Source organism: Lemur catta, chromosome 19 (assembly GCF_020740605.2).
Source record: "Lemur catta isolate mLemCat1 chromosome 19, mLemCat1.pri, whole genome shotgun sequence".
Lineage (NCBI taxonomy): Eukaryota > Metazoa > Chordata > Mammalia > Primates > Lemuridae > Lemur > Lemur catta.
Window position 1 is genome coordinate 31987352 of NC_059146.1, and position 26464 is coordinate 32013815.

At 55.3% G+C, this 26464-nt stretch overlaps 6 protein-coding genes across 20 annotated transcripts; 3 read left to right on the forward strand and 3 right to left on the reverse strand.

Moving 5' to 3' along the window:
• Positions 1-350: 350 nt before the first annotated feature.
• Positions 351-9440, reverse strand: PROSER3 (proline and serine rich 3). 6 transcript variants are annotated; one of them, XM_045532292.1, is made up of 11 exons: positions 9349-9440; positions 8505-8580; positions 7994-8196; positions 7039-7166; positions 6827-6930; positions 6093-6175; positions 5858-5997; positions 3278-3459; positions 2114-3161; positions 1942-2023; positions 351-1778 (listed from the first exon to the last, which is right to left on the reverse strand). In XM_045532292.1, the coding sequence occupies exons 1-11, from the start codon at positions 9357-9359 to the stop codon at positions 1628-1630; spliced, it is 2208 nt and encodes a 735-aa protein (XP_045388248.1). In that variant the 5' UTR covers positions 9360-9440; the 3' UTR covers positions 351-1627. The 6 variants fall into 6 exon arrangements, with proteins under 6 accessions (XP_045388248.1, XP_045388247.1, XP_045388246.1 ...); XM_045532291.1 differs by having other exon boundaries at positions 9164-9399; XM_045532290.1 differs by lacking the exon at positions 9349-9440 and having other exon boundaries at positions 5858-5967; positions 6827-6927; positions 8505-8925.
• A 237-nt stretch (positions 9441-9677) lies between these two features.
• On the forward strand, positions 9678-12408 carry HSPB6 (heat shock protein family B (small) member 6). Of its 2 annotated transcripts, none has more exons than XM_045532297.1 (3): positions 9678-10758; positions 11688-11822; positions 11919-12314. In XM_045532297.1, the coding sequence occupies exons 1-3, from the start codon at positions 10561-10563 to the stop codon at positions 12084-12086; spliced, it is 501 nt and encodes a 166-aa protein (XP_045388253.1). In that variant the 5' UTR covers positions 9678-10560; the 3' UTR covers positions 12087-12314. The 2 variants fall into 2 exon arrangements, with proteins under 2 accessions (XP_045388253.1, XP_045388255.1); XM_045532299.1 differs by having other exon boundaries at positions 10502-10758; positions 11688-11810; positions 11919-12408.
• Positions 12409-13095: 687 nt separating this feature from the next.
• On the reverse strand, positions 13096-18227 carry LIN37 (lin-37 DREAM MuvB core complex component). 4 transcript variants are annotated; one of them, XM_045532294.1, is made up of 10 exons: positions 17929-18226; positions 16243-16337; positions 15337-15412; positions 15106-15156; positions 14752-14781; positions 14586-14671; positions 14334-14500; positions 13479-13619; positions 13318-13391; positions 13096-13221 (listed from the first exon to the last, which is right to left on the reverse strand). In XM_045532294.1, the coding sequence occupies exons 2-10, from the start codon at positions 16313-16315 to the stop codon at positions 13140-13142; spliced, it is 780 nt and encodes a 259-aa protein (XP_045388250.1). In that variant the 5' UTR covers positions 16316-16337; positions 17929-18226; the 3' UTR covers positions 13096-13139. The 4 variants fall into 4 exon arrangements, with proteins under 4 accessions (XP_045388250.1, XP_045388251.1, XP_045388252.1 ...); XM_045532295.1 differs by lacking the exon at positions 16243-16337 and having other exon boundaries at positions 17929-18227; XM_045532296.1 differs by lacking the exon at positions 16243-16337 and having other exon boundaries at positions 15337-15507; positions 17929-18225.
• Positions 18228-19134: 907 nt separating this feature from the next.
• Positions 19135-20520, reverse strand: PSENEN (presenilin enhancer, gamma-secretase subunit). Of its 2 annotated transcripts, XM_045532309.1 has the most exons (4): positions 20395-20520; positions 20109-20265; positions 19587-19691; positions 19135-19393 (listed from the first exon to the last, which is right to left on the reverse strand). In XM_045532309.1, the coding sequence occupies exons 2-4, from the start codon at positions 20167-20169 to the stop codon at positions 19254-19256; spliced, it is 306 nt and encodes a 101-aa protein (XP_045388265.1). In that variant the 5' UTR covers positions 20170-20265; positions 20395-20520; the 3' UTR covers positions 19135-19253. The 2 variants fall into 2 exon arrangements, with proteins under 2 accessions (XP_045388265.1, XP_045388264.1); XM_045532308.1 differs by lacking the exons at positions 20109-20265; positions 20395-20520 and adding an exon at positions 19903-20102.
• A 127-nt stretch (positions 20521-20647) lies between these two features.
• Positions 20648-22861, forward strand: U2AF1L4 (U2 small nuclear RNA auxiliary factor 1 like 4). The gene is made up of 8 exons (XM_045532307.1): positions 20648-20768; positions 20904-20991; positions 21400-21466; positions 21548-21597; positions 21662-21757; positions 21935-22068; positions 22177-22272; positions 22609-22861. Exons 1-7 carry the CDS (start codon positions 20725-20727, stop codon positions 22217-22219), a joined length of 522 nt encoding a protein of 173 aa, XP_045388263.1. The 5' UTR covers positions 20648-20724; the 3' UTR covers positions 22220-22272; positions 22609-22861.
• A 54-nt stretch (positions 22862-22915) lies between these two features.
• On the forward strand, positions 22916-26029 carry IGFLR1 (IGF like family receptor 1). 5 transcript variants are annotated; one of them, XM_045532305.1, is made up of 6 exons: positions 22982-23084; positions 23928-24220; positions 24694-24887; positions 25166-25385; positions 25467-25535; positions 25618-26029. In XM_045532305.1, the coding sequence occupies exons 2-6, from the start codon at positions 24064-24066 to the stop codon at positions 25941-25943; spliced, it is 966 nt and encodes a 321-aa protein (XP_045388261.1). In that variant the 5' UTR covers positions 22982-23084; positions 23928-24063; the 3' UTR covers positions 25944-26029. The 5 variants fall into 5 exon arrangements, with proteins under 5 accessions (XP_045388258.1, XP_045388261.1, XP_045388257.1 ...); XM_045532302.1 differs by lacking the exon at positions 22982-23084 and adding an exon at positions 22916-22963 and having other exon boundaries at positions 25166-25535; XM_045532301.1 differs by having other exon boundaries at positions 25166-25535.
• The last annotated feature ends 435 nt before the right edge of the window (positions 26030-26464 follow it).

The window sequence follows — 26464 nt, forward strand, 5'->3', positions numbered from 1 at the left end:
GGTTTGTTTAAAAAGGCTGAAAACAAATATTTACCATATTTGTACCATACAGGAGCTAAAAACCTATCCTATCCCCTCTTTTTTATAAATACAGATATCAAAACAATCCTGATCATATATTTGCCATCATTTATTATGAAAAGTTTCTAGCTACAGCAAAGTTAAAAAATTTTACAATAGACACCCATATATCCACCACTTAGACCCCACCATTAACATTTTACTATATTAGCTTTATCTCACCCATACCTATTACTCTATTCATCCATCAACCAACTAATCTTGGGTGCATTTCAACATAAACTGCAGCCATTAATATGCTGTCCTCTAAATATTTCAGTGTACATATCTTTAATTAGAGTTCAATATTTATTTCTCTTTTGAGGTAAACCTTACATACAAATTTCACTGAGTTTGATAAATCAATATACCTTTGTAACCCAAACCCCTCCCCAGCATGGCAACTGCTTTTCTTTTTTTGCATAGACTCTAAAGCAAGTGTCAGAGAGAGAGAGAGAGAGAGAGAGAGAGAGAGAGAGAGAGGAAACCAGATAGACTGTATCATCTTTTCTAACTGAACTTCGGAAATTACGCTGTACAATGTCTTCTGCATTCTATTTGCTGAGGGGCCCAGTTTCAAGAGGAAAGGACATAGCCTCTTCCTTTTGATGGTATTAAAGAGTATGCAGATACGTTTATAGAAACAGTGAATTTTTCAATAGTCCAGATGGGAGGTGGTGATAGCCTAGACCAAGGTGAGGGCAGTGGAGGTGGGAGAAAGAGTTGAATTCTGGACAGATGTAAAGGTAGAGACAGCAGGATTCACTGGTCAACTGACTGTGGGTGGGAGGGAAGACAGAAGTCAAAGACAACCCTAAGGCTTTTGGCTGAGCAGCAAAGGATGGAGCTGAAGAAAGTGGGGAGGAGAAAGTTTAGTGGGGAAGATTGGGAGCTCAGTTTAGGACCTATAGAATTTGGTACATCTCTTAGACTTTTGGGTGGAGATGGTGATCATGTGGGAGCCCAAGGTTTAATGGCCAGGTCTAGGCTAGAGATAGAAATTTGGGCTCTATCAGAAGAGAGATAAGATTCAGAGTCATTAAGACAGACAAGAGCACCTGGGCGTGTGTGTAGATAGAGAAGTCAAAACCAGGGCCTTGGCATAGGTGACAGTTGACATGCTGGGGCAATCACCAAAGAGGTAGGGAGAGGTGTTCTGGAAGCAGGAGAAGAAAGTGCTTCAAAGAGAGACAGATCACCTGCACCAAATGTTACTGCTGGCACAAATAGGATGTGGACTGACCATTGTCTCACACTCTGATGATTCTAGTAGCTTCAGGCCCAGAGGACAGTTCCTTTGGTCCCATCTGAGACAGGATTCCAGAGTTCAGAGTCAGGGAAGGTGAGTCCTAGTCTTGCTTGAAGTCTTGCCTGGAACCCTTAACTCTCCCCGCCCCCAAGGAGGATGAGATCAGAAAAGAAATTTTTCTTCAGTGGTCAGGAAAGAGCCACAGGGGGGAGGGGAGGAATTCCTTAAATTGGCATGACCCTTGGCCTTTCCAGAACAGACCTTTTCTCAGAGATAACCTGTAACCTGAAAAAAATGTTTCATCGGATAAAAGAGAGTTTATACAGTTGAAAGTCGTCTGGCCTCAAGGGAGGCTCCTTCCCTTTGCAGCAGCCTCCTTGGGGACCTAGGGGGTGACCTGGCTGAAGGGGACCGAGATCCCGGGTCTTCCACAGGGTTCAACAGGAAGGATAATCGGGCATCCACTTTCCTGGAGAAAAGTCGGAGAGCAGAGGCTGAGGTATGTGCTCAGAATTAGGGTCTAGAGCTGTGGACAGGGTTCTGGGGAAGGGGCTCAGGAGGGGTGGGCACGTAACCAGTGTCTCAGAGGATTCAGGGGCCCAGTATGGTAGATCCTCATGATGAAGGGTCACCTTTTCTCCTGACGCAGCTCTGCCCTCTGGGCCCTTAGCACCTGCAGCACAGGGTCGTCCTGGAACTCACTGCCATCAGAGTCTAGGGAGAAATGAACGAGCTTAAGGTGGCCGAACTCTTAGGAAGTGGGACCGCTACCGAGATTGGGAAAGGCTGGAGCATGTGGCTTACCTTCAGCAGCCTCCAGAAGTCGGGTGGCCTGGGACAGCAAATCCTCCGAGGGGGCGTGGCCAGCAGCAGGCAAGGGCGTGGCCTTAGCCACCGTGGACGCCTCCTCAGCTTGAGGGGGCGTAGCCTTAGTCACTGTGGACGCCTCCTCAGCTTGAGGGGGCGTGGCCTTAGTCACTGTGGACGCCTTCTCAGCTTGAGGGGGCGTGGCCTTAGTCACTGTGGACGCCTTCTCAGCTTGAGGGGGCGTGGCCTTAGTCACTGTGGACGCCTCCTCAGCTTGGTGGGGTGGGGCCTTGGGCTGCAGATACCTGGCTTCAGGGGAAGGAGTGCCTTTACTCTTCCAAAGCACTGACACCGCTGGGGGTGACACAGCCTTGGCTTTAGAGTGACACTGTGATTCAGATAGAGGGGGCATGACCTCTGATCGAGGAGGCATAACATTAGTTTGGGGGTGTATGGCCTTGGCTCTCTGAGGTTTAGCCTTAGGTAGAAGTGGGCCCTCCAGGCGAGGGGGCGTGTCTTCCAGGCTGTCAGGGAACAGCCGAGCTGTCACTACCTGGCCCAGAGCGCCCCTGAGCTGCGGGCCAGGCCTGTCACCAGCTGTGGCGACTTGCTCAGCAGCCTCTGGCCAGGCCCTCCGAGGCTTGGGGACCAGTCCCTTGGGCTGGGCAGAGCTGCTTGGCTCAGGGGTGGGTGGGCCCTGGAGGGCGGCAGGGGGTGTGAGGATAGAGGCCAAGGGAGGTGAGGCGGAGGCGGGGGGCGCCGGGGTGGAGGCCGGGGGCGCCGGGGCGGAGGCCGAGAGAGCCGGGGTGGAGGCTGGCTGTGTGGGAGATACAGCCCCAAGAGATTCCCAGGGACTGGACTGTGGGGTCCAGAAGAATCCGTGGGGGCTGGGAGCCCAGAAGTATGGAGAAGACACTGGGGGGAAAGGAGGCCTCTCCATGTAGAAGGCCTCTGGGGGACCAGGCCGGGCTACACCGCCCCACAGTGGGACGCAGTTCGGCTGAGTTCCCAGAGAACCAAGGGTCTCCACAGGGGCATAGGAAGTCTGTGGACAGATAGGAGGAGAGATCTGAGAGGGAGAGAAAGTGGGTAGAGGGTCCTCAGTCCACCTCAGACACCTGCTTCCTCCAACTCCCCTCAGGCTCCTCTCTCCTGACTCACCCGAGTGGCGAGGGCAGGGGTCCGGGATGGCACCCAGCTTCCATCACCCTCGCCTGCTCGAGCCTGTTCAAGCTTCCGCCGCTGCCGCCACTGGTAGAGGATGTCATCCTCTGGCCGAAGGGGTGCCCGGGAGGAGGCTGGGGCTGGAGCAGGGGTGGGGGCCGGGGCTGGGGCCGGGGCTGCTGTAGGGGAAGTTGAGGGGAGAGGGTGAGGCAGGGGTGGGGTGATCAGCCTGCACACACACCCCTGCACTCTACCAGAGGGTTTCCCAGACAGGCTCTTCAGACAACATGCCAACTCCTGTCTGGAGTGGGAAGTGGGGAAGGGGACAAAGTCAAAGGAGAAGGCACTCCTGGGCTTCTCGACCTGTTGTCATTCAATTCTTCATTCGTTGAACAAACGTTTATGGAGCTCTTACTAGGTGCCAGGCACTGTTCTGGACATTGGGGTTACAGCAATGAACAAGATGGAGGCTCAAGAATCTGCCCACTCCCGCCCCCACGGCCCTCACCCTGCTCCAGCCCCACTCACCCCACCGGAGCCTCCTTCCTGGTTTCCCTGTTCTCCTGTCCTCCCAATCTGTTCCCTACTCTCAGCCAGAGGGAACCTGAGCCAGATCAGGGCCCTCGGGGTGAGAATCCCTCCCTGGCTGCACCTCTCTCTCGGCAAAAGGCCCTTGTGGTCCCCTCTGCCTGGAACGCTCTTCCCTCGTGTATCACAAGGTGCATTCTCTCACATCCTTCAGACTTGCCCAAATGTCACCTGGTTAGTGAGGCCTTCCCTGGCTACCCTATTCAAAATGGCAACAGTCCCCAGTCCTATTATTCTCTGTCTGTTTCCTTCTTCTCCTAGCAATTACCACTTTCTTTCTTTCTTTCTTTTTTTTTTAAAGGCTGGTCAAGTGAAGCAGTGGGAGTGGCTTGGTATGCTGTGGAATCCCCAGTCCTGCTCACAGGGCCTCATAAACTGTAGGACTCAATGTTTGGTAAATGAATGAATGAAATTTTTTTTTTTTTTTGAGTCTCACTCTGTTGCCCAGGCTAGAGTGCCATGGTGTCAGCCTAGCTCACAGCAACCTCAAACTCCTGGGTTCAAGCAATCCTCCTGCCTCAGCCTCCCGAGTAGCTGGGACTACAGGCATGCGCCACCATGCCCGGCTAATTTGTTGTGTATATTTTTAGTTGTCCATATAATTTCCTTCTATTTTTAGTAGAGACGGGGTCTTGTTCTTGCTCAGGCTGGTCTTGAACTCCTGAGCTCAAACAATCCACTCACCTTGGCCTTCCAGAGTGCTAGGATTATAGGCGTGAGCCACCGCCACTTTGGGAGGCTGAGGCAGGAGGATTGCTTGAAGCCAGGAGTTCAAGAACAGTCTGGGCAACATAGCAAGACCCTCTTTCTACAAAAAATAAAAAACATTAGCCAGGCATGGTGATGAGTGCCTATAGTCCTAGCTACTCAGAAGACTGAGATTGGAGGATCACTTGGGCCCAGGAGTTTTGGGCTACAGTGATCTATGATTGGGCCACTGAACTCCAGCCTGGGTGACAGAGTGACACTATCACTATTTAAAAAAGGAAAGAAAGAAAAGAAAAAAAAGAATGAAAGAAAGAAAGAGGGGAAGGGAGATGGAAGGAGGGAGGAAGAGAGGAAGAGAAGGAAGGAGGGAAGGAAGAAAGAAAGAAGGGAAAGAAAGAAAGAAAGACAAAATTTAACTTCTGAACAACCCATGACCTAGTTTTATCACCACTTTACCAACTGGAAAACTGAGGCTCAGGAGGCAGAGGTGAATAAAGGTGAAGCTTGGAAAGAGTGAAGCATCAGACAGGGGAGTCCTCGGGCAGATCACACAATGTGGACACCTCTCTGTTTACTTGTGCTTGCCTGTCCTCACTCATGGGCGCCCTGTGATGCTGGATAGCATCTGTCTTGTGTGCCACTGCAGCCCAGGACCTGGCCACAGAGTAATAGTAACGACAGCAGTAACAATAACCCAGGTCCTTACCCCTGTCTCTGAAATCTTGAGAGTTCAATAGTTTGTATGTTTTAGCAAAGTCACATGGTATGTACAGCATCCACATGGGTCTGGGCAGCACATCAGACTCAAACACATTGATATTTAGTTGAACCATATGAAACTTTCAAAACTGGACCATTTTTCACTTACAGAACCAAAAATTTCATATGGTTCAACATAATATATACATGGCAAAAAGTATGAATATTCACCCTAAATGAGATCAGTGTATATTACAAATAGCCTCATGTTCTTTAGGTCAGATTTTGCTGTCAAATCGGGGTGATGCCAAACTTGCAAAAACCTCCTGAGTCTAAAGCTTCGTGTTCAGAATTGCAGAGAGGATGGGAGACTTGTCATACTCATGACAGCTACTGTTAATAGACCTGTGCTAGGTGCCGTCCATGTATTCACTGACTCATTTAATCCTCACAACACCCACAGGAGAGGAATACAATTATTAACTCTGTATTACTGTTGGAGAAGCAAAGCCTAGAGAGGCCCAAAGTCACTCAGCTGGTAGGTGACAGAGCTGCCCTCAACACTTGCCTCCCAGCACTTACCAGGTGCCGTGGAGCCAGAGCCCTTGCCAGAGTCAGGGGTGAAGCTCTTGGAGAAAGGAGAGAGGCCATCTGAGCTGACGGGGAATGAAGAGGTGCTGGCGTCGCTGGGGCTGAGGGAGGAGGAGGAGATGGAGGCCTTGCTGCAGGGAGAAGGCAGAAGTGAGGCAGTGGAGGTCCCAAGGGCAGTGGGCCACCCAGAGCTATAGGAGTGGGCAGGATGACGGAGTGGAGGCACCTGCGTTTCAGCAGCCTGGCAGCTCTGCTCTGTAGGCTCAGCGTCTCCAGGTCCAGCAGAGATGAGTTCCACGTGTTGAGCTTCTGCAGGGTGAGAGGGTCAGAGGCCAGCCCCCACTGCAAAGACTGCTGGGAAAGGGGCTCTGGACAGAGGGCCTGGAGTGCAGGTCTGTACCCTACCTGGTACCCTCACATGCCAGCTTAGAATCTGCTCCTCCTCCTCAGCGAAGAGACCTAGTTTTCCTCTTCAGAAGCACCTTTTATGTGCAATTCACTGTTGTTGGAGAAGGATCGATCCCACCTTCCTAACCAGAGCTGACTAATCAAAAGTTCTATCCTCTGGTTCATAATGACTGGCTCAAGGATGAGTGAATGAGAGTGAGCCCTGGGACTTTGGATGGAGCTATTGGAAAAGCCCCCACTTTCCTCTGGAGTAGCTGAGTTAGTATCATGGGAGCCTAGAGCCACTGGGAGTCATCTTGGCTACTGTGAGGGGAAAGCCTGCCTGGATTGAGCCCAGCAAAGAGGAACACAGAGCCAAGAGAGTTGGGTTTCTCCCAACAATGTTCAAACACCTGGATCTAGCCATGCCTGAAAGCATCCACTTCTGGATTTCTCAGTTACATTAGCTAACAAATCCTCCTTTTCTATTTAAGCTTCCTTGAATTGGGGATCAGCTCTAATTCTATTGCAGGGCTAGTGCACACAATGGAGGGAGTGTTTTGGGGATGTCACCTGCTTTATTTCCTGAAGGGGAGCTACAGCCTCAGATACACTGGCCATCTTGGCAGGATTTGGGACTGCTGTACGGTGTCTTCCTTCTGGTTCCTTGGCTTCTGCTGAGAAGCCCAATTGAGTTATGAGGGCCAGGAGGAGTGGTTGCTGGGGGCATTGATTAGGAAAGGTTTTAGGCTGGAAGGGGGTGGGGTGGGGACTGAAGGAGGTACCTGCTGCAAGTTGACTGCTGGGGTCTGGAGACTCAGGCCGCAGCCACCAGAAGTCAGCTAGAGTTGGGCCTGCAGGCTGACGTTCCTCTCGGCTGGTGGGCTGAGCCTGGCGGAACCTGTTTATGTACCTGTGAACATCAGGGGATGGGAGGTCAGTGGAGTGAGAAGACACAAATAATAAGGATAATAATCACAATAGGCAATGTTTATCAAGCACCACAGCAGAGCTTGTAGCTGTCCTTCAAGTTGTTTTCCTTTCTTATACAGTAATGTAAATTTTAGCTGGGTTCATAGCCACTCTTCTATAGACTACATTTACGAGGTGCCCTGGGGGCTTGTGGCCATATGACTAGGTTCTTGACAAACAGGGTGTGAGGAGATGTGATTCTGGAAAATTGATGTGGTTGGGAGCCATTTTGGTCCACGAAGGAAAGGACAACACCTAAGGATGGGACTGCAACAAGACAGAAGGAACCTGTGCCCCTGACACCTCAACTAGAGGCTCCCATATGAGCCCTGGTTGCTTCTGCCTGCACTATAAGTGAGGGAGAAATAAATGCTATCTTGTTTAAGCCGTAATTAATATGGGACTCTTGGTTACAGCAGCTGAGCCTGTATCCTACAAATCCAAGGGCTCACTATGTGAGAGGTATTGTTAGAGATCATTACGAATAGTAATTCAGTGAAAGTTCAAAACAGCCCTAGGGGATATGTGCTATTAATATCCTCAACTTAGAGATAAAGAAACTGAGGCCAAGAGCATACAGAGAGTAAGTAGCAGAGCTGGAATTTGAACTCGGGCAGTGTAGCTCCAGAGCTCTTAGTAGCACACATGAAGTGCCTGGTCCTAAAAGAGCGCTGCACAAACAGCTCTGCCTGGGATAATTATTACGGCACGCCTTCTCCTTCCCTCTAACCCAAACTCTCCTTTCCCCCCAGAGCTACTGGTACTTACTTGGCCACCACGGAGTCCCCGCTGTCAATCAGAGTGGGTTGTGGGGAGGCCCCCATGTGTCCTTCAGTGGTACTGGGTGGGGAAGGGGTCCCTGAACTGGATGGCCAGGACTCCTCAAACAGCTCAGGGGAGTTAGGATCTGCAGCTAGAGCCTTGGGAGCTTGTGGGAGCCTGGATCTCTGGGACCTAGATGGGCTCAGGGTCTAGGACAGGGGAGAGCACAAGAAAAAGTGAGGTCTGAGGGGTCATCCCTGTTGGGGAACGAAGACACATGTGAAGCCTCAGTCCAGAGAAAAGTAAACACATTCCACGATGGTAACAATCTAGAGTGAGTGGAGCTGTGACGGGAAGCCAGGCGGTAGAGATCCGACAAGGGCAAGGCCGTGAGAGGGGAGGAGGGACTATCTCTCAATCTCTCATCCCCATCTCTCAGATCACGTCTTCTTACCCTTTAGTGGCCACTCCCTTGCTACCCGGCTGATGCTTAGCACTCTCTGTGTGATGTCCTCACCTTGGAGCACCAGCTGTGGCTTCCACCCAGGGGAGCATCTCCAAAGGGACTGTCTGGGATGGAGAAAACTGGCAGGCTGCAAGGGGAAAACGGGGCGGGCAGGCAGAGCATGATCACTACAACCCTGGGGAAGGGGACAGGAAAGGAGGGCAGAATCAGACAATTCCCGTGGCTCCCCATGAAGCCCCCGCTGCACATTCAAGACAATGGTGGTGGAAATGTGATTCCCGTGAGCTGTTGGAGCAGTCTTAACAGTGGAGAACCCAGGAACTGGTAGCCGGTGATTCTCAACCCTGAATCCAGTCTAGGAGGGGTATTTTAAAGTTACAGGTGCGTGGCTCCCACCGCAGACCAACAGAATCAGAATATCTGGAAGCGGGGCTAGACCTCCGTATCTTTCCTAGCGTCCCAGGTGATTCGGAAGTGGAGCTCAAGAACCGCGACTAGACTCTATTACCGTACGCTTCCCATACACCCTTGGGGACGCTAGAAGTTCAGATGGATTACAAGCCACATGATTCCCTGGACTCCGCCTAAGCAAGAAAGTTCAGACAACACCCATGGGTGTCTGGGGGCAATTCCCAACTTGCCCTTGGACATCTTTAGAGGAAAGGATCCCTTGGAGCCACTCAGAGCGGAACTTAAGACGCTCACGGTACCCTGGGATGGTGAATTTTGAAGACTGGAGCGGCCACAGCCCGTGGGGCATCTTGGGAGTTGTAGTTCCAGAGCAGTTGAGCCCGAGAGACTCCGGACTGGAGCAAACTCGGCCCTAGGCTGTGCTGCTCTCACCCTTGGGCCTCCCCGGGCCGCCGGTGGTCCCTGAAAGCGGGAGCGGCCTCACCTTGGGTCCATCCGCAGCCGCCCGGGCACTTCCGCCTGCTCCGCTCCTTCACCGGACAGACCCCGCGCGCATCCTTGTCGCCTAGCAATGCCCTGTCGGCCCGCCCCTATCTGGGCGTGCCCGCGAAAGAGGGCGCGGGCCAAGGTGACCAATGACAGAAGGGAAAATAAAAGTAACTGGAAAGTGACCAAAAGGAGGTGTCTCACGACTGGCGGTAACGCCTGCCTGCCGGACAGAGCGTGTTGGCTGGAGAACCTGCAGCCATGATTGGCAAGACCGCGGACCAATGGGAAGGATCCGAGGCTGGGCCCGCGGTCTGGAGGTGACTGAAGCACCCTCGCTTTCCTTCAGTCTCGCTTTCCAAGGGCTCTCCCTCTTGCTGCGGTGGTTTCTTCCCGGCTCCATCGAACTACCATCCTTTCTGGTGTGCGGACGACGGGGGAGTCCATCCCCTCCGGAGCCGCCATTCCGCCATCGCCGGGCCTGTCAGCCGTCCCGACGGTCATCTAACAGCCCCTTCCCTCTTGCTGCAGAGCAGCTGGTTGCGTCGGTTGCCAAGCCTGGGCTCCTGGCCCAGGTAGCAGGATCAAAATAAGCTATTTCGGGCTCCAGTGCGGCCCACGGGGGCAGCCTGGACTGTTCGTGCTCGCGCCCCCTGGCCGCTGCGCCCCCGAGGCTGAGTCAGAGGCACAGAATTAGGCCCGGCTGCCGGGGCCCTGGGCCCAAGGCCTGGCGGAGGACGAGCATAGGGTCTGTTTTGTGTCCTGCTGACAGCCTGGCCTGGCCACTGCATTTTCCAGGAATCTGCTCCTAAGCCCTCCATCTGCGTCATCCTCAGAGCTGCCAGAGGGGCGGGAGTGGATTAAAGGGCCTGGAAATTCTTCAGTGGGGCTCTGAGGCCCTGGGGCCCAGCTGCCGCGCTGTGCTCCCCACACCCGCATGACTCTGCCCCCTCAACCTTCGTTTCCCCTTCAGGAAACCGGGGAATCTTAACGACACCTTCCTGGCAGACTTTGCCACGCATCCAGCAGGCGCTTAATAAATGGCCAAGTCATTGTTGGGGTTTCTATATAAGGCTCTCTTAATGGCCGGGTCTGGCCACCGTCCCAGTGTCCCCGGGCGGCCCCCCCAGGGGCCGGCACAGGGCGCACTATAAATCGGCGTCTGCGCAGGCAGGGGCACTGCAGCGCCCAGGACCGCAGCGGCGGAGCGATGGAGATCCCGGTGCCTGTACAGCCGTCCTGGCTGCGCCGAGCCTCCGCCCCGGTGCCCGGAGTTTCGGCGCCCGGACGCCTCTTTGACCAGCGCTTTGGCGAGGGGCTGCTCGAGGCCGAGCTGGCTGCGCTCTGCCCCACCTCTCTCGCCCCCTACTACCTGCGCGCACCCAGCGTGGCGCTGCCGGTCGCCCAGGTGCCAGGCCTGGGGGGAGGTGCTAACTCGACCGCTTCCAGTGCTGGGGGTCGGGGTCGCCTGAGGGGGGTGAGGGAATGTCCGTTGACTTTCAGCAGGGTGGACAGTCCGGCCACGTAGAGGGGCTTGCGGAATTCCTGAGTTTGGAATCTCAGAGGCTGGGTGACTGAAGCGGGTGGGAAGTCCCCGTCGCGCTGGCGGGGGGTGGGTTGGGTTGGGTGGGTGTCTTATTAGCTGAGGGGGGGGCGGGTAGAAGGGCTGAGTCATTGATAGGGTGGGGGTGGTCACTCTAAGGGTAAGTCTTGGTGACTCTGAAGGAGGTTGGTGACCCAGGGAATTTTGAAAAAGGTGGTGGGGTTGCAACGTTGTTTGTCTTGGAGGAGAGATAGGAGACTACTCGTGGTGAGCCTCCCGGAGTGGTAGAGAGCGGGAAGGGTCCTGCGACTTGAGGAAGGCCGCCTGGCTACTCTGAAGTGGAGGCAGGGTACTGGCAACTGCTGAGAGCGCAGGAGGTCCCGGGACACGAGTGGGAGGGTAAAAGGAGGATTGGTTCTATAGACTGGGGGGAGCAACTTGGCGATTTCTGGCGGGGGCTGGGGATAAGGGCCCCAGGGGCTCAGAGGGGAATGGAGCTGGGGAACGCCTCAGTGTCCTCCTAGTGGCACAGTGACTGTGGAGTCCTTGACGCTGGAGGAGGGAGTGGACAGGCCTCCTCACCCTGTGGGGCGGAGGTCCCTGACCTTGCAGGGGAAGGGAGCCTCATCACTCTGGGTGAGAGGAGGATCCCAGTTATTTTGGCGAAGAGGTCTTCGGTGACATCGAGTAGGAAAGAGGACTCAGCACCGGAACCGACAGGGGTGGGGTCTTCCTGGGTCCCAGGAGCCTTAACCCGCCAGATGACAGTCCCGCCCCGCGCGGGCTGTGCGCAGGTGCCGACCGACCCGGGGCATTTCTCCGTGCTGCTGGACGTGAAGCACTTCTCCCCAGAGGAAATAGCTGTCAAGGTGGTTGGCGAACACGTGGAAGTGCATGCGCGCCACGAGGAGCGCCCGGTGAGCCAGCAGGTGGGGGCGGGGCCGGGCCGGGCCCGCGCGACGCGCAGGCCGGAGGGGCGGGGCGCCACGGAAAGGGGCGGGGCCGCTCACGCCTCTCGCCCGCAGGATGAGCACGGATTCATAGCGCGAGAGTTCCACCGCCGCTACCGCCTGCCGCCCGGCGTGGATCCGGCTGCCGTAACGTCCGCGCTGTCCCCCGAGGGCGTCCTGTCCATCCAGGCCGCACCGGCGTCCGCCCAGGCCCCACAGCCGCCACCGGCTGCCGCCAAGTAGGGGTTTGGGAGCTCCTGAATCCTGGGAGCCGCCCTGGGCTCCCTCTTTTAGAGCCGATCTGACTCCACCCAGCCAGACGTCCCGAGCGCGCCAACGCCTTCCTCCCACCCAAGGCCGGATAGTGCCCTGACCCCTCCACCCTAGACCCTGCCTTGATAACCTACCCTTCCACAGACACCCCTGCTTGCACACCCCTTCCAGTCTTCAGACCCCACCCCGACCCCTCCCAAGCTTCCAGACCCTACAAGCACTACCCTAACCCTCACTCAGCTTACAGTCAGTCTCTCATCGCTGCCGACCCTACTTTCTTGGCATATGTCCCCACCCGAGAATACCTCCTCTACTTCCGACTTCTGTATGAGGACATCCCCACACACCATTTCCATCCCTTCCCCACTTTGACACCAGATTATGGTGCAGACAGCCCTGCCCCAACCCTAGGCCAATCAGGCATAATCCCCCCACACCCAAATGTCCTGGACTATACAGACCTCCCACTCCAGACCATCCATGCCTGGTTCCCAAGACTCTGGGTCCTTCCCCTGCAACCAGACAATCCACTTCCCCCAGCCCATTTTCTGACTTGAAACCCTAGCCAGCCACCCCAGACTCTTGAACCCTTTCTGACCCCCCACCCTTGGACACCTATCCCAGGTCAACTAGAACCCCCAGCCTCAAAGTGTACAGATACCCTCCTATTACCCCCCAACTCTGCACAGATGTCCTAGGCCCCCTCCCCAACTCTAAGCAGAACCCCCCAGTCCCTTTGTCCTGACCAAGTCTCCAATCAGACATCCGTGGCAACCCACCTTCCACACTCCTCTTACCCTCCAAGACCCAACCTAGCAACCACTCTTTGGTTCCCCACAACCTGTCTCCCTCTCTGAATTCCCTGCCACCACATCCCCCCCACTCTTACCTAGGCTCACTCCCCCAATAAATGTGCTAGAGCTGTGCCAACTGCTTTATGTCTGGGCCGGGAAGTATGAGGCTGGAGCAGAGGCCAGTGTGGAGTCAGGGGATGTTTATTGGGATGGGGGGACCCTGGGAGCATCATTGTCGCTCGTACATCTCCCGTAGAATCTTCATGCTTTCTGAGTAACGAAGCTGGTTCCGATGAGACGCCTCCTTCCACCTGGGGAGGTAGAGGGAAGACTCAGCAATTTCAAGAGTCCGCGGGGCGGGGTGGGGGGGCAAGGGGTGGAGGGTAAGCAGGTTGGGGGACGCTCACCTCTGGCGGATGCGTTTCCAACGCTGCATGTTTCGATAGATGAGTGTGGAGGGTGAAGGCTCGGGCTCGGAGGGCTGCGTGGACAGAGAGGCCAGGCTGAGTGCCCACACCCAAGCCCCATGACATATGCCCGCAACCCCAGGCCAGCCTTGCATACCCACCTCATCATTGGGGGTGCCGTGGGTCTCGGGCTGTAGTGGGGATGGAATTCGGGATCTGCAGGCATCTCCAGGTGGCCCGGGAGCTGTGGGTGGAGGCAGCTTGTATACATCACGACTCTTGCTGTTAGTGACCTCTGAACCCTAGAGACACCAGGCCCAAAAGAGTTAGAGCAGAGGGCTGGGAATAGTACAAATTTCATCCCCCCTGCCTTTCCCAGCAACAAAAGACTTGAGGGTCTTGCCAAGGAACCTGTGTTTAGAGGAGTCAAGTCTGAAGGGCAGACACCTTAACCAGCCCGGGGGCAGGTCTGGTAAGCCTGTCTTCTCCTGTCCAGCCCAGGCTTCCTCATCTACACCTGCCCAGGGAGTCATGTCTGCTTGTCTCAGGGAATCCTGTCTAGGAGGTCCCATCTGTGTCACCTCGGGACCCCTGTCCACTCTTCATAGTTCAAAGAATCATATATGTCTGTCCTGGGGACCCTTGTCTACCCTCTCAGGCCAGATGGCTTACAGATCCCCTGTCCAACCCAGGGGGTCTCCATCTGCTCCCCCAACCAGGTGGCCACAATTGTCTACACCAAGGACCCCTGATCTTGGAAGTCAGCCTGTCTGCAAAGGGCACCCCTGCTCCCTCTCTCCCAAGGCTAGGTAGCCATGTAAGTCTGCCCTAGGTACCTCCACCCATATCCTCAGCCTAAGAGTGCACATCTGTGTGCTTCCTCTGATCCAGGATTCATCTGAGGGACACAGAGACCTGTGCCTGTCTACGCTACCCCACTAGTTTGGGGGGGGGTCCCTTGAGCCTGTCCCATTGCCTCCTCTGGCTGCTGGGCTAGGGCCCAGCACTCATCCCACCTCCTCATCCTCAGGCAGTGGGGGCAGCGGTGAGCTGGGTGAGCATTCACGCTCTCGCACTGTGGGGCTGTTGCGCATCCAGGCGCGGCAGATCGGATACAGTGGTGTGTTCTCGCTGAACTGGGCCAAGTCCACGCTCCGGTCAAACAGCTTGATCACATATGTGTCTGGGGTGGTGGGGTGGGAGGTATGTGAGTATCTTCATGTAACCCCCTGGCTCTTGCTCACCCTCTAGGGCCACTGTCTACTCACTGGATCTCTGTGGCCCTCCCTCGGCCAGCCCATCATCCATCTCCCTCCTCTTCTTCCTCCGCTGGTGGGGGAAGCGGGCAGATGGCCTGTGTGGGGAGGGGGAGTATCAGCACCAGGGTGGGGGTGGGAACCTCTGGTCTGCTGGCCAGGGTCCCTGCTGCCTTACCTTTTGCCAGTGGCTGCGATGGAGCAATCCCTGTGGGCAGAGACAGGGCGTAAGCAGGCTGACCCTTGCAAACGCCTGCTCAAACCCCCCAAAGGGCACCCGGGGAATCCTGGGATCAAGCCTCAGATATTCACAAGAATCACCTACTCCTTAGACCTTGTCCCACCTACACCCCTAGGTCTCTAGGTGTCAACCATGAGGAGACCTAAGCTGCTTCTGCCACAGGGTCTTTGCATATGTAGAGTGGTTAGGACCGTGACAGAGGAAGCACAGGGCAGAGGGGTCAGGGCTTGGATGTGGGAGGCAGTTACCCACCGCAAACTCTCCGATCCAGATCCAATCACAAAGACTTACTTATTGTGGGTGTCTGAGGGGGTTTTCCCAGCTTCTTCATCCAGACGCTCTCTGGTAGCAAAAGAGAACCGTTGGCTCAGGGCTCCCAGGGCCCAAAGTGGGAAGGCATCGTGTGGCCTCCCCAGTGGGCACCTTCCTCCCCAGGGCAGCCTCTGAGGTCCCACCCAGGATCAGAGAGTCCAACCTGCAGGGCCCCCAGCCCCATGACCCGGCGCTGGACCAGGTCCCAACCTGTCCAAGTGACTCTTCTCCAGCAGACACTGTAGAACGGCATCCAGCTGGTTCCGGGCCTTGGCCATCTCCAGCTCTAGGTGAGGAGGGTACCAAGCAGGAGTTAGTTCCCAGGTCCCAGGGCATGCATATCCTCCACCCTGGCCAATCCTACTGCCAGGATCAGGCACGCTGAAAGGGCACAGCAGGCAGAGACACCGAAGTGATGAGCACAAGCTGAGTTCCAGGGCTGTCCCACGTGACCACCAAAGCAAATACCTTACCTTACCAAGCCTGTTTCCTCATCTTGAAAATAGGTCTACGCAATGATACCTACCTGCTAGGACTGCTGCAAGGTTTAAATAAGCTCATGTTGTATATGAACCTCTTAATAGGATGGAGAAATAGCAAGTAATGTGCACAAAGTGCTCACTATGTGCCAGGCATTGTTTCAAGCACACCACACGTATTAACCCACTGAAGTCTCACAATAACCCTTGGAAGTAGATTACGATTTTTATTCCCATTTTACAGATGATGAAACTGAGGCACAGAGATGTTAGGCTATTTGCCCAAAGTGACAGGGTGAAGAAATTGCTCAGCTGAGGATTTAAACCCTGGCTGTCTGGCTCCAAAGCTGAAGTTATAAGGCAGAGGCTCCAACTGGGGACAGAATCTGCTCCCCAAGAGCCTGCTTTGTTAGGCTGAGGCAGTGGTGTTATTTTAAATCTGAATGAGCTGACGGCATTTAGAAATTGGGAGATTTCCCTAAAATATCCTTTTTTGGCTTTTTCTTTCTCAGAAATGAGGTCTAGGCTCACCTTCCTGCATGTCACAGACTCTAACTGGCCCTGTCAGCCTGTGGGTTTGCCTCCCTTCAACACAGAACTTAAGGAAGCGGTGATGTTGCGGATGTTGTCCTCTCACCTTTGCTCACTCCTTCCGACTGGCAGGAGCTGTGGCCCCACTGCTCAGAGCCTGGAGGGGTACTTGGGGACATGCCTTGCCAGTCCTGGGACTTCCTGAGGAGACCAGGAGACACAGGGATTCCCAACATGGCTCAGAGGAGAGACAGGGTGAAGGTGGAGGATGGGGCCACTGAGATGGTAGCAAGGAGCCTTGGGCAGGTGCCAAGGGTATGGATAATATCCATAGCTCTGTCCTCAGGCCCAGCTTCTCTCCTGAAGCCCAGACTTGGGGATCCCATGGCCTCCTGGACACCGCTCCTTAGAATCTTCTCCTTGGACATCCCCCAGGTTCTTTCTACTCACTGGCTCCCACGCTGGCCTCAGTGTCTCTCTAAACTTAACCCTCTTCCTTAACCGCCCCTCCAGGGTGGCTCCACTGTCCCCCAGTCCCTCCCTGCACCCTGCCATAGATACCACTCTCCTTCCCATACCCCAGCCCACCAACCCCATGGCCTGCCCCCTCGGCCTCCTGAGTCCCTCTGCCACACACTCCCTTCCTACCTTGCCCACTCTGGTCCTGACCTTTCCTCTCCCTGGGCTCCCTGCCTCAGTCTCCCCTTCTGATCCACCCTCCCTAGGTGGCCAGGGGACTTTTTACAATAAAACCAAATCTGACCCTGATCTTTCCCTGCTAGAACCCTTCATGAGTCCGCAGTGCCCAGGGGCAGCATCTGCACTCACTCCCCAGCCTGGTGTTCACAGGCCTAGCTCTTCCCCTCACCATCAATTGTGATCAGTCCCTTTTCAGGTCACTCTTCTACCCACAATCCCTTTTGGCATTTGGGGGGGCACCTTTATTAACTCACTCCTCAGTTCAAAAGCCTCCCTTGGCAGAGTCCTCACCTGGGCCCACAAGATCTGTCCCCTACCCCTATCACATCTTTGCCTCAGTCTTCTCACACTGCCCACCTCAGTCACTCTGCTCCAACCACACTGGCCTCCTGCTGTTCCCTGAACATGCCAGACAAGGCTTCCACCCTCGGGGACTTTTCCAAGCTGTTCCCTCACCTATCCGCATGGCTCTCCCTCACCTGTCCCCTTCCTGATAGCCACAGCTTCTGTTTTATTTTATTTTAATAACACCTATGCCATCAAACATTCTACATAGCTTTACTATTATCTTTTCTGTCTGGGTTCTGTGCCCTTCCCACTGCCCTTCCCATGCCAGGCATGGCATCCCATCAGCTCTGCCCCAGCCCAAGATGACCTCCTCCTTCTGAGTTCAGGTTCCCTATCTACTACAATTCCCACTTGCCAGGATTACTGAAACATAGTGACTGCGAAGATTAAGAGTCCCTGTACTTCAGGCTCACGGCACAACGCCTGACCATGACCACTGGTGGAAATGGGGAAACCGATGTGGAGCCAAGACAAGAGCCCTTCTCGGAGTTACCGGCTCGGGATCCCCGCGTCTTACCGTGCCACACTGCCCGCGCCCCCACCGTCCAACCTCAAAGCTACTTCGAGCACAGACCGGGAGCGTATGAAGGTGGCAGCAAACTCTAGGTGTCTGATCCAGCGAAGTCAGGTGGGCTGCAGGGAGCAGTCCCGGAGTCCCCTTTTCGCGATAATCCTGTTCCTCGGGACTCCCAAACCCTGAACACCCGGGTGTACCCCTACAGGTCCCCGACCTCGGGGTCCTCACCTGATTTCTCCACTTTCACCTTCACCGGGAACATGGTGTGGGTCCGGGGTCTAGCCAGCTCCAATCAAGGCCGAAGGCGGGCGGGGAGATCAGAGGTAAGCGTCGCGTGAGGCCGATGCTCCGCCTAGAGCAGTGTCCAGCCGCGACCGCGACCGCCACCGCCGCCTCCCTTCTACTTCTGCGGACAGGCCCCCTGGGCAGTAGCTTGTCCCCATTAGTTACCGCAGCCGTCAATCTTACACTCTGACCAACTGACAGCTGCCGCAGGCGGCTCCGGCTTTACCTCCCACCTTCCTGGGGCTCCGTTTCCGGAAACAAACCGACAACCGTCCCGCTTCCTGGGAGGTGTAGTTCTGGGTCCCGAGACCCACCCGGAGCAACGGCGCCTGCGCCGCGCGGGGCACGGTGGGCGGCGAAGAATCGGGAATCGAGAGGCTTCTCGGGACTTGTAGTGTTAGAATGTTTGAATGACACCAATTTAGCTACGGAGACCAGTCGGGAGTTAGACTGGGTCCCCTCTTACTGACCACTCTCTAGGTGCCATCTACCTGGCAATCTCTTTTAAGGTACAATCTCCTTCATTTAGTGAATATTTGTTAGTGTGCCAGGCACTCTTCCAGGCACTGGGGACACTGCCAGGAGCAGAACGGACAAAAATCTTTGCTCTAATGGATCTTATCTTTTAGAGGAAGGAAAGATAAACAGTAAACATTTTAAGTGAAATGTGATAGGAAAAGAATATAGCCTGAAAGAGACATAAGGAGTGTCAAGATGGGGTCTGAATTTTAAATAGGATGGCCAAGGAAGGATTCTCTGAGCAAGCTCTCGAGTATTTTTATTTCTGCAGAGAATGGGGAAACTTCCATTTACCACATATGTCCTGGCCAGATAAATCCTAGGAGGTGGCATCATGATCTGTGTCTCTGATGAGAGTACTGAGGCCCAGAGTCGGAAGTCATGTTTCCCGATTCACAACTACCAGTGCAGGATAACAGCGCCTAGAAATGGAAGCACTACTCCTTGCTTGGTTCCTCATTTATAAAATAGGGTTCCTGAGCAGGAAAGCTTCTATTTTAGAGGAGTATGAGTAGTATTCAATGGAAAAAATGCACAAAATGTGTAGCACAAAGTAAGCACTCAATAAATATTTCTGAATGTTAATCATTTTATGCTTCAACCTCCAAAAGATCCCAGGAAGTCAATATCGAAAGTTAGGGTCCTTTATTGGGGGATGTCAGCAGAAAACATAAGACATGGGAACAAGTCTTAGGGCAAAGGAGCCTATTCTGGGAGAATGGGAAGGTCCCCAGTCTGTGCAGAAGTTGTCAGGGGATGCCCAGTGGTATGGTGAAGGAGAGGTAGTCCCCTAGGGCACCCCAGCGGGGCCTGTAGATCTGGAAGATGGTGATCCAGGTGGTGAGCACAATGACCCAGAAGAGGAAGCCCACAGCTGAGCGCCAGACATCTGTAATGGGGAACAGGAGTGAGTAGGGGTGGCCTCCAGCTGCTCTCTGGACTCCCCCAGACTGGCCCTCTCTTCTCTCCCATGGAGCCCCAGAATTCTGGAGCCACCATCATCCCCGCCCCTCCCCCTCAAGGGTCCCTGCTTCCCCCTCTCCCCACCCACTGGCCACCCTTAATCTGCACCCTAGACTCACAGCCTTTGATTTGGCTCTGCTCTGTGTAGGCTGGGACAAGGAAGGCCTCTCGGAAGAACCAAAAGATGTTAACCAACCAGAGAAAAGGCAGGAAAGCAAACCCACCTAGGGAGAAAAAAAACACACTGGGTCCTAAGGCAATGAGGATCTTCCCCGACTCCCACCTAGAAGATCTATTTGGAGAAAACTCTCCCACACCCAAGTTAAAATGGAGCTCTCTGCTGTCAGGGGCTCCGGAATTCTGGCTCTTCCCTGGGATCCAGAAATCTGCTTCCTCAACCACTTTTTCTCAGGATCCAGGAGTCCGTCCCCCAACCTTGCTCCTCTCTTGGGACGCAGAAGTTAAGGCCACAGCTTCCTCCTTCCTCAGGACCTGGGCCCTCCATTTGCTCAGACCCAGGAATCAGTGTTCCCAGCTGCCTCATCTCGTAGACCCAAGAATCCAGACCCTACGCCTCTTCCCTCAGGCGCTCTAGTCCAGGTTCCTTTCTTCTTCAGGGACCCTAAAGGATTGGCCTTTACCCAGGTAGTATTTCCGGCACAGGTTCAACTTCTCCTCATTGGACACCCGCTCCAAGTTCATAGCTGCGCCGCAGCTGGGTCGTCCCAGGGGTCTGAGTGGAGAGACCCAAGCCTTGACCCTAAGTGACAGATGCGAGGATCACGAACAACCACGCCCCTATTACGACAAATCGAAACAAATGTAAGGGTGGGTTTGCTGAAACAAGGGCACCCCCGCCCCCACCGGCTGGCTGTGTTGATAAGCTTTTTATGTTTATTGGGGTGCGCGAAACGACCCCCAACTCACCAGTGGAGCTTACTTCCTCCGGCTGGGATGCCTTGGCTACTCTCAACTACGGACGTTTGCTCGAGATGCCCAAGGTTTCTCTGGAGTTTGTAGTTTGTTGGCTTTTTTTTTTTTTTTTTTTTTTAAATGAAGCAACGCTGCACGCATGCGCCTTCGAGAACGCCCGTTGGTAATTTTGCAGGGAGGGCGCGGTCCTCCAACACGCAAGCGCACTAGAGAGCGCCCGAGCGCGTGACGGGCGTCTAGAGCAGCAACGAAGTACACTTCCCACAGCTCCTACGCAACGGAAGTGACGTAAAAAGCAGACAGACTTGCAGGGTTCGGGTAAAAATGGCTGAAAATTTAGCTTCGATATTCGGGACTGAGAAGGACAAGTGAGAACGGGCGCAGAGAATGTCCTCTCGGGGGCTGGGGCCGGGACATTTGGGTCCCTCGTGGGTGGGCGGCTCGAGGCGGTTTTTCTGGGGTGTCTAGCCTTCAGTTCACTTCTGTCTTTGCATCTCTTCCAGGGTTAACTGCTCTTTTTACTTTAAGATTGGGGACTGCCGGCACGGGGACCGATGCCCCCGGCTTCACAACAAACCGACCTTCAGCCAGGTGAGACCCGGCACGGAGCCCTGAGGGTTAACGCCCCGCCAGCCCTCCCCTTCTGCTGTCTGTCGTCACGAGGTCCCGCCTTTTCCGGGTTCCTAAAGCTCTCCTTACCGCCCGGCTTTTTTCCGGTCAGGCCTCCCTCTGCCGGTTCCTCCCCAACCTTCAGGCCCTTCTCCCAGGCGCTTGGCCACGCCCCCGTTTGTACTGACGACAGTCGTGGGCTGCACATCATGGCGAGGTGTCCCCCAGCCCCTTCTGGTTTCTTAGGGGCAGGCATCGCTAGTGCACTCACGATGCCTAGTCTCCTTCTCCGGTGCAAGGTCCCACGCCCAACCTCATGCCCGGCTTTTTTTGCATGCAGCCCAGCTCTCTGAGCTCAGGCCCCGCCCTTTGCATTTAAATTCTGTTCAGACCATATTGCTGCCCAACCTGTACCGGAATCCACAGAACACAGCCCAAACTGCAGACGGATCACACTGTGAGTAAGGAACCAGGCCTAGGGCCAGGGCAGACAGCCCCAGCAGGCCACCCGCCATGCCACTCTCCTCGCCTCCTCCAGGTCACGTGAGCGACGTGGAGGTGCAGGAACACCGTGATAACTTCTTCAAGGTGAGAGTTGGCAGGGGTCGGTTGGACTTATGGGCTCAGCTGAGTTCCTCCCCGTCTTCCACAGGAGGTGTTCACGGAACTGCAGAAGTATGGGGAGATTGAAGACATGAATGTGTGCGACAACCTGGGGGACCACCTCATGGGCAATGTCTATGTCAAGGTGCTTGCTGTCCCTCCCTAGAGGCCAGAGGTGGAGGCTTTTAATGCCTCATGGCCGCCGCTGAAGCCTCACAGCTTGAGAGGTTCATCACTAAATCCAGTCCATCCTCAGAGCTGCAAACTAGTTCCCTGAAGATCTCCGAGTTCTGCTGCTGACCCTGACGGACTTTCTCTTCAGTTCCAACGGGAGGAGGATGCAGAGCGGGCAGTGGCTGAACTCAATAATCGCTGGTTCAAGGGGCAGGCTGTGCATGCTGGGCTGTCTCCTGTCACTGACTTCCGGGAGTCATGCTGTCGGCAGTACGAGACGGGGTATGGTGGTGCAAGGATGGGATGAGCACTTTAACCCCCAGACTCTTGAGTGTGTGGTGGGGACTGCCAATGACAATTACCTCCTCCATCTGTCTGCCGTCTACCCAGGGAATGTACCCGCGGTGCCTTCTGCAACTTCATGCACCTGTGACTCATTTCCTGCAACCTCTGGCAACAGCTGTACGGGCGGTAACCCAGCCGCAGGTACCTCAGGACCAGCCTGCCAAGACTCCTCATACGCTAAGGCCCCTATACCCTGAGATGAGCCTACCCTAAGCCACAGTAACAGTGTCCCAAGACTCTTATACCCTAAGAATAGTCCTGAGCCCCATCTGGAGATCACCTGTGTCCCAACCCCAAAACCAGCCTGGGTCTCCAACCCCTGATATTAGCTGCTGCGTACCTACCTGAGACCACTTCCTAGAACTCTGGTTATTTAAGCACCTATCCTGCCCCATCCCAGAGCACAGAAGCAGGCCTGGGGGCCCTTTGCACCACTCCTCACAGCTCTAACCCAACTCTTTCCACTCCTATTCCCAGGTCACCCCCGAGGTCCTGTACTGACCACCGACCCCAAGAAAGGAACCAACGGCATTCCCCAGATCACTTCTGATACTCTGGCCCCTTTCCCTTCACTCCTGACAGGCACAGATGTTCTGGCCAGGACCATTCCTCAAAGCCCTCTTCACTCTCCAGCTCTACCATCCCCAGGTTCTGGGGCTCTATAACGTAGACTGTTGAACAGAGACCTCCTACCACCCCTGCCCTAATAAAGTTCTGTATTGGTGGTTTAGAGCTTTGTTTTTAACTTGCTGGAGTTTCCTTCCACCCACAATGACGAAAGGGGAAGTGGGCTGACTTTCAGCCATAACTTCCGATGAGGAACTTCGAACAGGTGGGAGAAGGGGTCGGAACCTCGGGCCCTAATGCCGCAGCTGGGGTCGGGACATATTTGTGCTGGAAACCTCAGTACCTCCCTGAGGCTTCTTCAAGGGGAAGATGCCTGGTTGTGGCAGGTTGGAGGAGTCCTAGCCCAGAGATTAGGGTTACGAGCTAAGGGAGGTGGCTGGGAGTTGGGAGGGAATCTCCAGGGAGTAAGGGGCTAGGTTTTTGATGCCCATTGCCCTGAGATGGGAATGAGTATAATAGTACCTAACCCTTAAATTGAGTTTACCTTATGTCAGGTACTGTACTAAGCGTTTTACTTTTTTTTTTTTTTTTTGAGACAGAGTCTCGCTTTGTTGCCCGGGCTAGAGTGAGTGCTGTGGCATCAGCCTAGCTCACAGCAACCTCAAACTCCTGGGCTCAAGCGATCCTCCTGCCTCAGCCTCCCAGGTAGCTGGGACTACAGGCATGTGCCACCATGCCCGGCTTATTTTTTTTTTCTATTTTTAGTTGTTTGGCTAATTTCTTTCTATTTTTAGTAGAGAAGGGGTCTCGCTCTTGCTCAGGCTGGTCTCAAACTCCTGAGCTCAAACGATCCACCCACCTCTGCCTCCCAGAGTGCTAGGATTACAGGCGAGAGCCACCGCCCCTGGCCCGTTTTACTTTTTTTTGATGCGAGGTCTCGCTATGTTGCTTAGGCTGGCCTTGAACTCCTGGGCTAAAGCCATCCTCCCGCCTCAGCCTCACCAGCGCATCCAGCAAAGTGCTTTACTATTTTTGTTTGTTTTTTTTTTAGAGACAGAGTCTCGTTATGTCACCCAGGTTAGAGAGCAGTGGCGTAATTAAGCATAGCTCACTGTAGCCTCCAACTCCTGGGTTCAAGCGATCTTCCCATCTCAGCCTCCAGTAGCTAGGATTACAGGCACCAGCTACTGTGCCTGGTAACTTCTAATAACGGTTCTAATTCTCCACAGTGCCAGAGCGGCCTGGGAATCCTGTTACCCCACATACACTGCGTCCTTCTGCCCAGGCTCCCTAGAAAAGTGCGACAGAGGCGCTGTGGTTGCAAGTCCCGCCACCAAGGTCCGCTAGGCTTCAATTCCCAGCCACATGGGGCCCGGGCGCCTCCTCCTGACAGCCGTGCTGCTACTGGCCCGGGAGGCGCCGCCGGAAGCCTCCGAGTACTGCGGCCGCCTTGAATACTGGAACCCGGATAACAAGTGCTGCAGCAGCTGCCTGCAGCGCTTCGGGCCGCCCCCCTGCCCGGGTGAGAAGCCGGGGCTGGGTGTACGCTTAAGTCGGGGAGGAGCGAGTGGGTGACAGGGAGCCAGGGAACGGCGAGGTGTGTGGGGGACGCGCCAGTGAGGCTTGCGCGGGGGTGGGGTCGGTGGGCCTTGTGCAGGTAAGACGCAGACGGCGGCTGAGCCTGTCCGGAAGGGCACAGCGTGGGTTACGATAGGGCAATAACGAAAGGACGTGGCCTGAGAGGCGGGATAGGGGCCGCAAGGAAAGAGTGGGCTTTATGCGGGTAAATCCGGGCGCGGGCGGAGCGTGGCGCAGAACGCGAGGGGAATAAAAAGGGCGAACCGGCGAAGTGTGGTGAGAGGGGCGGGGCCGGTGCGGAGAGGGGCGGGGCGTGCGCTGACAGGCCGGGCGAGCACGAAGGGGCGGGGCCCGCTGGGATGGGCGGGGCCCGCTGGGATGGGCAGAGGCCACACTGGAGCCCAGGTCTGCCACTAGATTACGAGTTTGCGGAAAACTGCGGGTTCAGTGACTACGGCGATCTCATAACGCACCCGTTCCAAGAGTGTTCTCCTGGGCGGTGCAACCCCGACGGCGCGGAACTATGTGGCCCCTGCGGCGGCGGAACCACGGCCTCGACTCCAGCCACTCCCGCCTTGAGCCGGGGTGGCAGCCGGTCGCGCTGCAGAGAGGTGCCGGTTGGCCGGAGGGGGGGGCGGGGCGGGGATGGGAGGGCGTGGTTTGAGATCGGAGGGGCGGGGTCTGGATCCAGGGATAGGGTGTAGCCCCATTTAAGAGGATAGGGGTGGGCCATAGCAGTATCAGGTGGCGAACCTTAAGGAGTTGGGGCTGGGGCCTGGATCAGGCATGGCACGTGGCCCCATCGAAGTATATAAGGGATGAGAGGTTTGCGCTGAGGGGGAAGGAGTGGAGCTTGGCCTCCCGTCTTACTCCGACCTCCTATTCCCAGAGGCCGGTCCCTACCAAGGGGTACTGCCCGCTGACACCTGGAAAACCGAGCGCCCCTAGCTCCCCAGCGAGTTCCAGTTCCTCGCAGACATCCGAGCGCGACGTCTCTCAGGAGGCCTTGCCGAATTTTGTCCTGCCCTTGGTCCTGGTCCTGCTCCTGAGCTGGGCAGTGACAGTGATCCCCCTGCTGGCTCTGCGGACGCACCTCTGCCGACCCAAGGGTAAAGCTGTCCCGTTTCCCCCTCTTGGCTTGGTTTGTGGAGGCCCCAACACCCACACCGTCTCCTTGCACTCTTCCCCAGGCGCCCTGGAGGCGTTGGAGACGGGGAAGGCAGGGAAGGAGGTCTCTCTGCTTCCACTCTTGAGCAAGGGTTAGTCAGGGAGGCACCCAGAAGGGGGAGGTGGACTGGAAGCCCGTCTTCTCCCCCGTTTACTCATCCCTCCATCTCCCAGAGCTGCCCAGCCTGGCGTCACAGCCCCTGTCGCGCCTCCTGGATGAGCTGGAGGTGCTGGAGGAACTGATTGTACTGCTGGACCCTGAGCCTGGGCCAGGTGGGGGCATGTCCTGTGGCACTACTCGACACCTGGCTGCAAGATATGGGATGCCTGCTACCTGGTCCACCTTCACCTACTCACTACGGCCAAGTCGCTCACCGCTGCGGGCTCTGATTGAGATGGTGGTGGCAAGGGAGCCTTCTGCCTCTCTCGGCCAGCTTGGCATACACCTAGCCCAGCTGGGGCGGGCAGATGCGCTGCAGGTGCTGTCCAAACTTGGCTGAACTGGGGTTTGCTAAGCCTAGTACTCAATAACATTTCTTTTGAAATAAATGCCTGTCTCTGGTCCTCATTAAAGGGCCTTGAAGTATCTTCTTTTCTTCTTTTTTTTTTTTTTGAGACAAGGTCTCGCTCTGTAGCCCCTCTGGAGTGCAGCAGCACGATCATAGCATCATAGCTCACTATAACCTGGAAATCCTGGGCTCAAGGGAGCCTCCCTCCTCAGCTTCCCAAGAAGCTAGGACTACAGGCATGTGCCACCACACCCAGCTAATTTTTAAATTTTTTGGTAGAGATGGGGTCTTGCTGTGTTGCCCAGGCTAGTGTCCAACTCCTGGCCTCAAGCAATCCTCCAACATTGGCCTCCCAAAGTGCAAGGATTACAGGTGTAAGCCACCACACCAAGTATAATCTTAATTGGGCCCCAAAGACATTCTCATTCCCCTTCCTCCCAGAAGGGCCCATTCCAACATACACACCTGACATGTGGGAGAGTTGGCCCTAGATGCCTCTGAGCAACCAGAGT

Excerpts from the sequence above, each read along its gene's own strand:
- PSENEN (XM_045532308.1), bottom strand. The coding sequence starts at position 20,011 with ATGAGGCAGCTGGGAACACTGATTCCTGGGTCTGAGCAAATGGAGGGC. Across the intron at positions 19,692-19,902 it reads CGTCCCAAGAGAGGAGCAAG|GTGGGTTTGCTTTCCTGCCT; the intron begins GTTGGGGGACGG and ends TTTTCTCCCTAG. Across the intron at positions 19,394-19,586 it reads GCAGAGCCAAATCAAAGGCT|ATGTCTGGCGCTCAGCTGTG; the intron begins GTGAGTCTAGGG and ends TCCCCATTACAG.
- U2AF1L4 (XM_045532307.1), top strand. The coding sequence starts at position 20,725 with ATGGCTGAAAATTTAGCTTCGATATTCGGGACTGAGAAGGACAA. Across the intron at positions 21,598-21,661 it reads ACCGTGATAACTTCTTCAAG|GAGGTGTTCACGGAACTGCA; the intron begins GTGAGAGTTGGC and ends CGTCTTCCACAG. Across the intron at positions 22,069-22,176 it reads TGTCGGCAGTACGAGACGGG|GGAATGTACCCGCGGTGCCT; the intron begins GTATGGTGGTGC and ends CCGTCTACCCAG.
- PROSER3 (XM_045532286.1), bottom strand. The coding sequence starts at position 8,702 with ATGTGCAGCGGGGGCTTCATGGGGAGCCACGGGAATTGTCTGATTCTG. Across the intron at positions 6,176-6,826 it reads CCCTTCAGGAAATAAAGCAG|AAGCTCAACACGTGGAACTC; the intron begins GTGACATCCCCA and ends CTCACCCTGCAG. Across the intron at positions 5,998-6,092 it reads GCCAGGCTGCTGAAACGCAG|CAAGGCCTCCATCTCCTCCT; the intron begins GTGCCTCCACTC and ends TTCTCCCTGCAG.
- IGFLR1 (XM_045532302.1), top strand. The coding sequence starts at position 24,064 with ATGGGGCCCGGGCGCCTCCTCCTGACAGCCGTGCTGCTACTGGCCCGG. Across the intron at positions 24,221-24,693 it reads CGGGCCGCCCCCCTGCCCGG|ATTACGAGTTTGCGGAAAAC; the intron begins GTGAGAAGCCGG and ends GTCTGCCACTAG. Across the intron at positions 24,888-25,165 it reads GCCGGTCGCGCTGCAGAGAG|AGGCCGGTCCCTACCAAGGG; the intron begins GTGCCGGTTGGC and ends TCCTATTCCCAG.
- HSPB6 (XM_045532297.1), top strand. The coding sequence starts at position 10,561 with ATGGAGATCCCGGTGCCTGTACAGCCGTCCTGGCTGCGCCGAGCCTCC. Across the intron at positions 10,759-11,687 it reads TGGCGCTGCCGGTCGCCCAG|GTGCCGACCGACCCGGGGCA; the intron begins GTGCCAGGCCTG and ends GGCTGTGCGCAG. Across the intron at positions 11,823-11,918 it reads AGCGCCCGGTGAGCCAGCAG|GATGAGCACGGATTCATAGC; the intron begins GTGGGGGCGGGG and ends TCTCGCCCGCAG.
- LIN37 (XM_045532293.1), bottom strand. The coding sequence starts at position 16,372 with ATGTTGGGAATCCCTGTGTCTCCTGGTCTCCTCAGGAAGTCCCAGGAC. Across the intron at positions 14,672-14,751 it reads ATCGCAGCCACTGGCAAAAG|GCCATCTGCCCGCTTCCCCC; the intron begins GTAAGGCAGCAG and ends CTCCCCACACAG. Across the intron at positions 13,222-13,317 it reads TGGAAACGCATCCGCCAGAG|GTGGAAGGAGGCGTCTCATC; the intron begins GTGAGCGTCCCC and ends CTACCTCCCCAG.